The following is a 12,390-nucleotide window of genomic DNA, read 5'->3' on the forward strand; positions in this document are numbered from 1 at the left end:
GATGGCCCTGGGGAGACGGAGACCCCAAGCCTGCCCGAACCCCGAGGCATGTTTCCCCCTCCACTCCACTCTGCTCTACCCCACGCCGGTGCACGCCGTGGGAATGGCGAGAAGACGCCAGTGTGTGCGTCGCAGTGGACGCCACAGCTGGCTCCTGCCTCCCCACAGCCGCCGGTGCAAACGAAGGAAAGGGGAGGTATGGGAGCGAGGTGACCTTCCCACTGAAGGCAGGGGTAGGGGCCAGTGGAGGGAGGGTCTGGGGACAGGGCCCTGGGTACACCTGCGCCCCGGAGGGACTGTTCGCGCCGCTGTGCGAGGGAGGGCGCGCCGCAGGCTGCTGGGACGCAGTTCTCTGCGTAATCCTCACAGGGCGCAGCTTTCAGATGAGAAATCACGGTCCAGGCGCGCTGCGGGGAGGCCCGGGAGGGGCCGCGGCCCCGGAGGCGATCGGACCCGCCGCGCGGGGGACGGCGACGGTTCTGAGCCAGCCTCCCGGGTCTCCAGGACTCGGCCTCGGCCGCCGGAGCCGGCCACGCGCCGGGACGCGCCTCCTCCTGCGGTCCACCCGGGACAGCCCGCGGCGCGCCTTCCCCTCCGGGGCGGCCGGGGAAGAGGCCCCGCGCTCCGCCGCCGCGCGCCCAGGTGGAAGCGCGCGTTGCGTGGAGACCCGCGGCGAGCACAGCCTACCCCGCCGGCCCCGCCCCGCCGCCGCGGATTGGCCCTCCGCGGGCAGGCCCGGCCCATTGGCTCTGGGCGCCGGCCGGGCCCGCTTCACGGTGGGTAGCACCGCAGCGTGGATGCTGCCCGGTCCCGCCGCGGCCCCCGGGGAGCGTGGAGCCGGCAGCGGGCGCGGGGCGCGGGGCGCGGGCGCCGGGCGGGGGCGCCTCGAGGGGCCTGCTCCGCCGCCCACGCGGGGCCCGCGGCCGAGGGCAGCCTGGGGGTCGCGGCCGCGGCCCCTGGCCGCGGGCGGTGGACAAAGGACCATGCGAGGCCCCCGGCGCTGAGCGCGGCCGGGCGGGCGGGGGGATGCGGCGCTGGGCGGGCGCGGGCGGGAGTCGGGGGCCGCAGCGGCGCCGCTGAGCGCAGCCCGGGGCGGGCGCGCGGCCGAGATGCCGTGGTGCCCGGTGAAGAAGATCCGCAAACAGATCAAGCTGCTGCTGCTGCTGCTGCTGCTCACCGGCGCCGCGTGGCTCACGTACGTGCACCTGAGCCTGGTGCGCCAGGGCCGCGCGCTGCGCCAGCGCCTGGGCTACGGGCGAGGTACGGCGGCGCGCGCCCGCGGCGGGGGCAGGGCGCGGGCCCCGGCAGCGCCGGCCTCGGGTGGGCCCTTCCCCGCTGGGAGGTTTTGGGGCAGGGGGCGCGGTTCGGCCTAGCCTGGATGCCCAGTGACGTCAGTCGTGACGTGCGCGACCCTCCCGGGGAGCGTCCCTGAAGCCGGGCGGGCGCCGGAGTCAGGCCTGGAGCTGGTGTAACCGCGTTAACCGCGGGCCCCTCTGCCCAGGCGCCCTCAGTTTCCAAGAGGCCGGTCTGGTGCCTCCACCACTTGCCTCCTTAGCACGGCCTCAGTTTCCCCACCTGGTCTCCGGCCCGGGAAGCCAGCCTCCCGACCCCGGGGCGGAGTTGGGGACCCTGACCGGTGAGCTTGGAAGGCTTCCTGGAGGAGGGCTGGGGTGCCCGTGTGCTGGGGGCAGTTTGGTGATGGGGTGCGACATGGGGAGCCCTGAGCCCAGAGCACCTCGGCCTGCGGAGTGGGGATCAGACGGTGGGCAGAGCCAGGGGAGGCTCCTGGAGCTTATTTGGGGCGGGGGGGCGGGGGGCAAGCCTCTCAGGGCGGCGACCTTTGACACCAGGGCTTGGACTAACACTCCGGACCTAGAGAGGACGCGCAGGGAGAGCTCTGTGGGAAGGGGCAGGGCCGGGCTGCGTCCCACCTGCTCCGCAGACCCAGACCTTAAAGCCGACGCGCGACATCTTGGCCCCCGGGGGTGCAAAGCTCCCAGCTCAGCGCCACCCCTGCCCGAAGCCCCCTGTCTCCTCCTCCTGTTCCTTCAGCAGACCCCGAGGCCGGGGCCCGTCCCAACCCCCACGGGGCCTATGCACCTCCCAGCCCCAAACTCCGAGACCCGCAGCCCTGCTCATTCCTTAAAAGGAGCACCCCACCCCCACCCCAGCTCTGACCGTGGACCCAGTGACACAGAACAGAACCGGCTCCCTCAGCCACTTCTGCGGTTTTCCGAGCAGCCACCATCCTCCCCCGGTCTGATTTCCTGCGCAGCTGAAGAGTCTGGGCCCCAGGAAGGGTGGAGATGCAGGGAGCCCCACTTCTGAGCACCCAGCGCCCACCCAGCTGGGAAGCCTGGCCAGTGGCCCTCTCGCCTCCTGGTTGGGAAGCGGTTCAGTCCAGGAAGATGAAAATCTCAGTGTGGCAGCTGCCGGGGGTAGCGTGTGTGCCCCTTCCCCTGCCTAGCTCCCAGCAGAGCAGGGCTGTGAGGAGCCTAGCAGCAGGGCACACCTGCGGCTTTCCCAGCTGCCCTCACCTGGGGAAGCACTGGAGAGAGGCTCTGCGGGCCAGGAAGGTGTCCTTCCCAGGTGTTGTGCCAGCAGGGCTTGCTGGCAGAGGTCCCTGAGGGAGGTGGGAGCCCGGAGCTGTTGTGCTGGGGACGCCCTGGGCTTTGCTAGATGGGCATCAGGGCTGGGCTGCGGGTATCTGGCCAGGGCTTGCCTCCCTGCTGGACGGTGGGGTCTGACTGGGGAAACACCCTGGAATGAGGAACTGCAGGGACCTCTTGAGGCGGGGGACCGTGCTCAGTCCTCCTCGAGCCAGCTGTGCTTCACCCCTCCCTGTATGGGATTCTCCCCCCAAGTTCTGAGCTGGGCTTCCTGGGAGGCGACTTGGCCCTGGGGTGCACGTCCCCCCAGGCTCGGATCCTGGGGGGCAGGGGCGTGCCACCTGAGGTTTAGCATGACTGTTCAGGTCCACAGAAGTCCAGGAAGTGGGGGGCTTGGGGGGCAGGGGTAGTCTGCCTCAGGCTGAGGAGAGTCAGTGGTGAGGGGTCAGGCTGGGAGATGTCCCCATGGGGTCTCCCTCCAGGCTGTTTGATCTCGGGCCCTGGCCTGAGGGCAGCAGCTGGCCCAGGGGCAGCAGCTGGCCCAGGGGCGGCACAGCAGGGTGGCTCCCTCTCTTGTTGTGTTGATGTCACAGAGGCTAGTGAGGGATACAGTAGGGTTGGACCCCAGCTTACCTGGCATCAAGTCTCAGCCCTAGCCCACGGCTCTCAGTTCTCATCAGGCAGACGTGAGAAATGTGCCAAGAGAGCAGGGATGAGAGGAGCAGCTGCTGGGGCAGTCCTGGAGGGCTTGCTGGAGAAGCCACCCGGCGAGGGTAGCCAGATGGTGCACACGTGCACACATGCATGCTAGCATGTACGCTAGTGTGCATACATATGTGTTGGCATATATGCTAACATGTACGGTAGTCTGTGCATATGTATACTGGCATATACACTAGTGTTTGAAAACATGCTGTCATGTGCACACATACACTAACATGTGTGCTAGCACATGCACCAGCATGCACTACTGTGTGCATGCATACACTAGCACGTACACTGTCTTAGTTTCCCAGGGCTAAAGCAAATGCCACCCAGCGGGATGGCTTAACCACTGGAATTCCCCAGCTCAAGTTGTCAGGCTGGACCGCTTCTTCCCAGCCAGCATCTTCTGACCAGTGATCTTCAGGGCTCCGTGGCAGCACGCGGCAGGGTCTTTCCCGTCTGGTGCTGTTCTTCCCACTTCTGGCTGCTCCCGTGGCTTCCTCCCGTGTCCAGTCCCCGTAGCATATAAGGACTTGGCCGTGTGGAGCAGGGCCCATGCTCGTTCAGTTTGGGCACCTTAAACCCTCACGTCCTCAAAGGGCCTGTCCACAGATAGAGCTGGGACCTGAGCATCACCTGTGGGGGACGAGTCAGTTCTCACCATGGTAGTATGTGCTGCAGCAGGTGCACCAGCACGTACGCTAGTGTGTGCATGCATAGGAGGCGTGTGCGCTAGAGGGTGCACATATAGCTTCTCTCCCACTAGCAGAGGCCTGGAAAGAGCCCGGTGAGCCCAGAGGGGACCTGGGCCAGGAGTGCTTGCTCAGCCGTGGGGCCAGGGCATCAGGGAGTGGACGTGGGAAGGAGAGGCTTCCCCGAGGGTGCCCCCCGGGGGCCCTGGACCCCAACCAGCCCACAGCAGGGTCACTCTCCACACGCCCCGGCAGACGGCGAGAAGCTGGCGGGCGTGACAGAAGGCCGGGGTGTCCGGGCCGCGCCGTCCACACAGAGGGCGGAGGACTCCAGCGAGAGCCGCGAGGAGGAACAGGCGGTGAGCGGGTCGCGCACGCGAGCCTGTGGGAGGAACGCATGTGCACGCAGCCTCAGCACCTGCGCCACGGGGGTTGCTTACGGGAGGCGTCCAGTTGGTGCAGGGGCCCCACCAGGTGTCCCAGCCTGGAGGCCGCACCTGGTGCTGGTGTCTGGGCGTGGGGTGGCCAGGCCTCTGCCGGAGGCTGCGCGACGACGGCGCCTCCGAGCGCCTGCGGCTGGGGCGGTGGAGACCCAGGTGTGCGCGTGTGTCCAGGGTGGCAGGGCTGGGCGTGTGGTCTTTGTGGCGTGTCGCAGATTGTGTCCTGGTGTAAGGCAGGTGTGTGAGGTGTGTGGCAGGTGCTTCTGGCTCGGGGGATGTGTGGAGGGTGGGATGCTCACTCTGGCCCTGATACCCTTTTTCTTCAGGCCGAAGGTCGGGACCCAAATATGCTGTTTCCGGGGGGTGCTGGGAAGCCGCCCCCCCTGAACCTCACCCATCAGGCACCCCCCTGGCGGGAGGAGGTAAGGTCTGCTCTGCCTGGGATGGGGAAGGGAGGGAGCTTGTGCAGAAGGTGAGGCCACCCTCCCCCCAGTACAAGGGGCAGGTGAACCTGCACGTGTTTGAGGACTGGTGCGGCGGCGCCGTGGGCCACCTGCGCAGGAACCTGCACTTCCCGCTGTTCCCCCATGTGAGTGCGTGGGAGTGGGGGCCTGGGCAGGCGGGCCGGGGGCTGCCGTGGGCTGCCGTGGGCGTGGACGTCAGCAGGCCTGTGACCCCCCCAGATCCGCACCACTGTGAGGAAGCTGGCCGTGTCCCCCAAGTGGAAGAACTACGGCCTTCGGATTTTCGGCTTCATCCACCCAGCAAGAGATGGTACGGGGGAGGGGGGGTGCGCGGGCGGGGGGGAGGGTCCCAAGGCCACGCCACGCCCCCTGAGCCCTGTCCTGCGGCCTAGGAGACGTCCAGTTCTCCGTGGCTTCAGATGACAACTCCGAATTCTGGCTCAGCCCCGATGAGAGCCCAGCGGGGGCCCGGCTCGTGGCCTTTGTGGGCAAGGTACCTGCCCCTGCCCCTGCCCTTCGCCCCGGCCCCCTGCGGCCTCGGTGCCCTGTCCCCTCCCGCGTCTCAGAAGTGGGGCCTGAGGGGGGCCAGTAGCCCCCAGGAGAGGGTGAACCCCCACCGCCCCCTTCCGCACCCCCCACAGACTGGCTCGGAGTGGACGGCGCCTGGAGAATTCACCAAGTTCAGCTCCCAGGTGTCCAGGCCCAGGCGGTGAGTGACCGTGCAGGTGTGTGTGTATTCACATGTGCACGCACGCCCGTGTTCGCAAACGCGCTCGTGAGAGGAGAGCCTGGTCACACCCCACCCGGCACGCACTGGGGCACCAGGACCAGCCTGGCCAGACCGTCCGTCCTCCACCCCCGGGACCCGCTGGCCCCGAGAGCCACGCTCTCCCGTCCCGTCGTCTCTGGCTCCATCTGGGGGTGCCTGGGCACGGGGGCCCTGTCTCCCCTGACCCCTTGTGCCCCCCAGGCTCATGGCCTCCCGGAGATACTACTTTGAGCTCCTGCACAAGCAAGACGACCGAGGCTCTGACCACGTGGAAGTGGGTGTGAGTATGGCCCCACCCTCCTCAGGGTCTTCCTGGGGCCCCCTCCCCTCTGGTCCCCACCGCTTGGCCGGGCTTCCAGCGTTCCCAGGTGAGAGTGCCCTCTGTCCATCTCCCTCAAACACCTGGGTGCCGGGCGGAGGGGAGAGGTGAGGGGTTTGGCCTTGGAGGCTGGAGCTGGCGGCAGAAACCATGGCCAGGTGGAGGGAGGCGAGGAGAAGCAAGGAGAGGGCACGGGTGCCCATGGCCCCCCAGGCTTCTGGGCCCCTTAGCCTGCTTTCCTGCTGCCCCCTCGCAGGCCCCAGGGCCCCTCCTGCATCCACCTGCTGCACTTCCTGCATCCTGAGGGCCTGCCCACTGGTTTCCTGCTCACCCACCCCCAGGGAAGCCCCCTCCTCCCTGGACCTGGCTCCTGTCCCTGACACACCCCCAGGCCCTGACCACCCTCTCTGCCCCCAGTGGAGAGCTTTCCTGCCTGGCCAGAAGTTTGACGTCATCGGTCCGGCTCACATCTCGCTCTACACAGGTACAAGTTGGAGCCTATGGGGAGCACAGGGGGGGTGTCTTTGACAGAGGCCCTCTTTGGGATGGTCTCTGGGTGAGGGGTGAATGGGCACTCCTGGGGCTCCCACCCACCCCTGTGCCCCCAGATGAGTCGGCCCTGAAGATGGACCACGTGGCTCATGTACCCCAGTCTCCAGCCAGCCACACGGGGGGGCCTCTGTCCCAAGAGGAGCCCAGCGCCGACATGCTCCGTCCGGACCCCCGAGACACATTCTTCCTCAGTGAGTGCAGCCAGCCAGCGGCGGGTGGGGGCGGATTCCTGCCCCTCGCTGACCGCTGACCGCGGGCTCCTGCAGCTCCGCGGGTGGAGCCCTCCAGCCTGGAGGCCGTGCTGCAGCCCTGCGCCTACGCCCCCACCTACGTGGTCAAGGACTTCCCCATCGCGAGATACCAGGGCCTGCAGTTTGTGAGTGCCCCTCTGCCCGCCCCCTGCGGGAGACCCTCCCGGGACGCTGGGAGCCCCGCCCTGAGCCCCTGACCCTGCCTCCAGGTGTACCTGTCCTTCGTTTACCCCAATGACTACACGCGCCTTACACACATGGAGACGGAAAACAAGTGCTTCTACCGGGAGTCTCCTCTGTACCTGGAAAGGTGGGGCCGGCGGCCGGGGCCGGCGGCCAGGGCCGTGGCCCGGGCGCGTGTGGGCGGCCAGGAGGGTGAGGGTCTCTGATGCCTCCCCGCACCCGCGCCCAGGTTCGGGTTTTATAAGTACATGAAGATGGACAAGGAGGAAGGGCAGGAAGAGGAGAAGGAGGTGCAGCGCCGAGCCTTCCTCTTTCTCAACCCGGACGGTGAGCCCCTCCCCGCGCCCCGTGCCTCTCCCCTCGCCCCGGCCCGCCGCCCCCGAATGACCTGAGCTCCCTGCAGACTTCATGGACGACGAGGACGAGGGGGAGCTGCTCGACGGTCTGGAGCCCACCGAGGCGCCCCCGCCACAGAACCCGCGCCGGGTCCCCGCGCCCGCAGCGCACGACCCCGCCCCCCTCGCCGGAGCGACCCCCACCCCGCCCACCTCCCCCGGCCCGCAGGATGAGCAGCGGCCACGGCCACGGCGCTCGCGGGCGCTGAGCTGGGCTGGCCCGGGAGCCCCGCCTCGGTCCCTCTTCTTGGGCCGCGCCGCGTCTCCCCGCGCCGCCGCCAAACAGCCGCCCCCCAAGGTGTACGTGACGCGTGTGCGGCGGCGACCGCGGGCGCCGTCCCGGGCCCCAGCGCGGCTCAGCCCTCGCGGCCCGCCCCGGCCACCCTTCCCCGGCGTCTTCTTCCGCCCCAGGCTTCGGCCCAGGGTGCAGCTGCTGGCGCCCCCGCGCCCGCCCCGGCCCCGCGGCCGCAGGACCGGCGGCCCCCAGGCCAGAGAGCGGCGCGCAGACGCGCCCACGCAGCCCCCGGTCCGGGCGCAGGCCTCTCCGAGGGCCGGCGAGGGCCAGGCGCGCTCGCAGGGACTCGCGGCGCCCACGGCAGACTCGAACTCATCGCTGGAGGTGCGGCCGGTGACCTCCTTCCTGAGCTTGTCCCAGATGTCCAGGCCGCAGCTGCCCGGGGAGGGCGCGGAGGAGGAGGAGGACCAGGAGGACGACCGCGAGGACAGCGAGGAGGCGGCAGCGGGCCCGGGGCAGCGGCACGGCCGCTGGCGGGAGGACGCCATCGACTGGCAGCGCACGTTCAGCGTGGGCGCCGTGGACTTCGAGCTGCTGCGCTCCGACTGGAACGACCTGCGCTGCAACGTGTCAGGGAACCTGCAGCTGCCCGAGGCCGAGGCCGTGGACGTGGTGGCGCAGTACATGGAGCGGCTCAACGCCCACCACGGCGGGTAGGAGGCACCCGCAGGCCGGCCCGGGGCCTGGGGGCGCTGGGGGGCTCTGGGGGGCGCTAGGGGGCCCGCCGGCCAGTCTTCAGTGCTTTGCTGCAGCCACCAAGCTCTCGCTCTCTCCTCTGGGGCCCTTTGCCGCTGGGGGTCCCTTCCTGGCCTTGGGGTCCCCCAGAGCCTCACCGCGAGCCTGGATCCCCCAGCCTCACAGCCCCGGCACTTTCTCAAGGGTCAGCTCAGGGCTCCTCCCTCCTCCCCTGTAGCTGCCACTGGGTCTTTGCCAGAGGTCACGGCCTGGCTGCAGGGGACGGCGCAGGGCCCCTGCCCCCTTGGCCCCTTGGGTCTCCGCACCCTGCAACTGTCCAGGAGGGCAAGGCCGACTCAGGGAAGGCGAGGGTCTGGACAGACAAGTGAGGAGCTGAGGAGGGGACAGAGAAGCAGGTGGTGGTGGAGCCGGGGCAGACGGGGCTGGAGAGGAGGCTCCCGTCCAGGGCGTTGAAGGCCCGGCTCGGGGTCCGGTTGTCTTGCGAGCAGTGGCAGGGACCCCACCTGCCCTGCGGCTGCCTTGGAGCAGGTGCCCAGCAGGACTGGGTCTGAAAGGCTGGTCTGGGGTCAGGGCCAGTTGGGGAGGGGCTGAGGGGGGATGAGTCCAGGTGGCTGAGAGGGGGCACTGCCCTTGGCCCTGAGCATCCTGAGTGGGGCTCACCGTCCCCTTGGGCCTGGTGGGGTGGGCATGGACGCAACCCCTCACCCCGAGTAGCTCCATGGAGGGAGCAAGTAGAGAAGCTCAGAACATGTGCCCATCACAGGGGCGGCAAGGGCTGAAGGGAGAGCCCGGTCAGGCAGGGGGACTTTGGGGGAGGGGGACCAAGCAGGAGGGGGACCAAGCAGGGTCCCGCCTTTCCAGGAGGAGGACACAGTGTTCAGGAGCAGGAGGAGGGAGGCCTTGGGGAGGGATCGGAGGAGGCCCCGAGGCCAGGCCAGGCAGGCGCCCGGCTGCAGGTGGCCAGTCCAGCCTTCCAGCTGCTGGGGGCATGCCAGGCCCAGAAAGGGGCGTCTGAAGAGTTGGGACTGGGGAAGACTGTGCACCCCAGTCAGGAGACGCCCCAAGGACAAAGGAAGGAGAAGGTGGCTCTGCCCTGGGAAGAGGGGTCTGCAAACCTCGTGGTAGGATGAAGACAGGCCTTGCAGAAGGTCCTGGAATGCCTTGTTAAGGAATTCGAGCCGCATCCTGTGGGCAGTGGGGAGCAACCCAAGGTTTTGTGAGCAAGGGCAGAACGTGCCCTGTGAGCGGCCCCCGAGGGCGCGGCCGGTGGCCCCGGCCCTGGCCCTGTCACCCCCCCCAGGGCGTCTGCCTCCTCCCTGCTCTGCCCCGGGGAGGGGAAGGCGCAGAAGGCGGGCCTGGATTCCGGGAACTCCCTGCCGCCCCGGAGCTGTGGTGGGGGAAGGTGCGCGCTCCCCACAGTCTGCTGAGCGAGCGGCTTCGTTTCCGGGCCAGGGACACCCGCAGCGGGTGCGGGGCCTCCGAAGCCTCGGGTGACCCGGCCCCGCCTTGCAGGCGCTTTGCGCTTCTGCGCATCGTGAACGTGGAGAAGCGCCGCGACTCGGCGCGCGGGAGCCGCTTCCTGCTGGAGCTGGAGCTGCAGGAGCGCGGGGGCGGCCGACTGCGCCTGTCCGAGTACGTCTTCCTGCGGCTGCCGGGGGCGCGCGCCGGGGACGCGGACGGAGGGAGCCCCGAGCCCGCGCCCCCCGCCTCCGCGCGCCCCGACGGCCGCCCGGAGCTCTGCCGGCCGCTGCGCCTGGCCTGGCGCCAGGACGTGATGGTGCACTTCATCGTGCCAGGTGCGCCCGCGACGCGGGGCGAGAGAAGGGACGGGGAGGACGGGCGCTGGCCCCGAGCCTGCCGTCGAGGGCGCGGGACCCGAGGTGCGGGGCTGTGGAGCGGGATGCGCCCCGGCCTGAGGCCCCATCTCCTCCAGTGAAGAACCAGGCGCGCTGGGTGGCCCAGTTCCTGGCGGACATGGCCGCGCTGCACGCCCGCACTGGGGACTCGCGCTTCAGCGTCGTCCTGGTGGACTTCGACAGCGAAGACATGGACGTGGAGCAGGCCCTGCGCGCGGCGCGGCTGCCCTGGTAACCGGCCCCCCCCCCCCCCCCCCCCGGGGACGCAGTGCCGCCTCCTCCCCGCGCGGCTGCCGGTGCTCCGACCCGTACCCAGGAATGGTCTGTGACTGTCCCCCCAGGTACCAGTACCTGAGGCGCTCGGGGAACTTTGAGCGCTCGGCCGGGCTGCAGGCGGGCGTGGACGCTGTGGAGGTGCGTGGGCGGGGGGGGGGGGGGGGGCCGGGCGAGCCCCGCCGTCCTGCGGGGAAGAGGCGCGCTCAGACCTCCCGGCCCCCAGGTGGCCAGCAGCATCGTGTTCCTGTGCGACCTGCACATCCACTTCCCCCCCAACATCCTGGACGGCATCCGCAAGCACTGCGTGGAGGGCAAGCTGGCCTTCGCGCCCGTGGTCATGCGCCTGGGCTGCGGGAGCTCCCCCAGGGACCCGCACGGTAACGCCGCACCCCCCAACGCCGGGCCCGCCCGGTAGCCCCAGGGAGCCCACCAGCCACCAGCGTGGCCCACTCCTGGGGCCCCCCCTCCCCACCCCAAGGTAGGCCTGGGGCCTCCTCAGCCGCACCGGTAAGGCCCCCACCTCCCGCAGAGCACCTGGATGATGCCAGGTGCCTGGAGAGCCTCTCCAGTGCCCCAGCCACGCAGATTCTCCACCCTGCCCCAGCCTCCCCCAGTCCTACCCCCCCCCCAGAAGCCCTTTGGGGAGGAAGCCGTGCAGGGCCTGGGGTCTGATGCCCCCCCCCACACACCAGGCTACTGGGAGGTGAACGGTTTCGGTCTCTTCGGGATCTACAAGTCGGATTTCGACCGCGTTGGGGGCATGAACACGGAGGAGTTCCGCGACCAGTGGGGGGGCGAGGACTGGGAGCTCCTGGACAGGTGACCACCCCCGCCCCTCGTGGGGTGATAGCCCCCACGTCCACCTCCTCTGATGGGGAGGGGGGTTTACAGGCCCCCGGGGGTCCCCAAGTGCTGAAAGGACCCTGTAGGCCCAGAGAGACCCTCGAACCCCACCCCTCTCCCCAAAACCAGGTCATCCCCCTTCCCACCCCAGGGTACGGCCTTCTGCTGCCCTGAGCCCCCCTCTCCTCCCCCCCACCCCGCCCCCAGGGTCCTGCAGGCAGGGCTGGAGGTAGAGCGGCTGCGACTCCGGAACTTCTACCATTACTACCACTCCAAGCGGGGAATGTGGGACACGCGGAGCCGGAAGGGCCCCCAGACAGACTGACCTGGAAGCGGCCGGAGGCCCTGAGCCGGACACTGGGGGTCCTAGTGGGACTGGCCAGGGCGGGACAGGGGCCTGGGGACTGGCCATCGCTGGCCCGGCCGAGGCCCGCTGGTGCCTTCGCCACGCCCCCCACTGCCGGACGGCGGTCTTCACGGAAGGGCCGGGCCAGGCTTGGCCCCTCACTCTGTGCGATGATTTCTGTGAAATTTTGCTGTAGCGACGACATTGTTTTCAGGATTCCCAAGAGTTCTGTCTGTTCCGTTTTTTATTCAGAATGAAATGAAATATTTTTTTTAGTTCCGACTTGTCCTGTGCACCTGGTTGTCTTGGGAGGACAGAGATCAGTCCTCAGCGATGGCCAGAGGGCCGGGGCTGTGGGCAGTCCAGGGGCTGACCACCTCCTCCTCAGGCCCCATCCTGACACCCGGCCGCCTGCTGGACCCCTGCTCACGGTGATTCTCCTCCGCCACCCCCAGGACGGTGCCCACCCTCAGCTCCTGGCCCCTGCATGGCACCCTGGAGTGGGAGGGGCCACCCCTGACCCTGGAGCTCATGTGGCCACTAATAACACGCAGCGAGCAGGAGCAGGCCGTGTCCGCACAGACCCCTGGATCTTGTCCATCTTCCTCCAGGGTGAAGGGGCCTGGAGGCTGTCCCCAGATGGGAAGGGGCGTCAGTTCGCACCAAGGGCTGCCAGGAGCAGCCCAGCTCCCGCTGGTT

General features: G+C 69.2%; 1 protein-coding gene across 1 annotated transcript; it reads left to right on the forward strand.

Annotated features, from left to right (window-relative positions):
- Window positions 1-915: 915 nt before the first annotated feature.
- B4GALNT4 (beta-1,4-N-acetyl-galactosaminyltransferase 4) lies at window positions 916-11,973 on the forward strand. The gene is made up of 20 exons (XM_058304854.1): window positions 916-1,260; window positions 4,262-4,365; window positions 4,773-4,868; window positions 4,940-5,035; window positions 5,130-5,220; window positions 5,303-5,403; window positions 5,552-5,619; window positions 5,881-5,959; window positions 6,416-6,482; window positions 6,607-6,741; window positions 6,817-6,926; window positions 7,011-7,111; window positions 7,214-7,311; window positions 7,388-8,327; window positions 9,883-10,166; window positions 10,304-10,457; window positions 10,568-10,640; window positions 10,726-10,879; window positions 11,195-11,321; window positions 11,553-11,973. Exons 1-20 carry the CDS (start codon window positions 1,110-1,112, stop codon window positions 11,668-11,670), a joined length of 3,147 nt encoding a protein of 1,048 aa, XP_058160837.1. The 5' UTR covers window positions 916-1,109; the 3' UTR covers window positions 11,671-11,973.
- The last annotated feature ends 417 nt before the right edge of the window (window positions 11,974-12,390 follow it).

This window comes from Dasypus novemcinctus, chromosome 10 (genome assembly GCF_030445035.2).
Source record: "Dasypus novemcinctus isolate mDasNov1 chromosome 10, mDasNov1.1.hap2, whole genome shotgun sequence".
NCBI classification, from domain to species: Eukaryota; Metazoa; Chordata; class Mammalia; order Cingulata; family Dasypodidae; genus Dasypus; species Dasypus novemcinctus.

Bases quoted from the DNA above. Each gene is read 5' to 3' on its own strand.
- B4GALNT4 (XM_058304854.1), top strand. From the start codon at position 1,110: ATGCCGTGGTGCCCGGTGAAGAAGATCCGCAAACAGATCAAGCTGCTG. The intron at 5,960-6,415 runs GTGAGTATGGCC...CTCTGCCCCCAG, and splicing joins CTGACCACGTGGAAGTGGGT to TGGAGAGCTTTCCTGCCTGG. The intron at 10,641-10,725 runs GTGCGTGGGCGG...CCCGGCCCCCAG, and splicing joins CGGGCGTGGACGCTGTGGAG to GTGGCCAGCAGCATCGTGTT.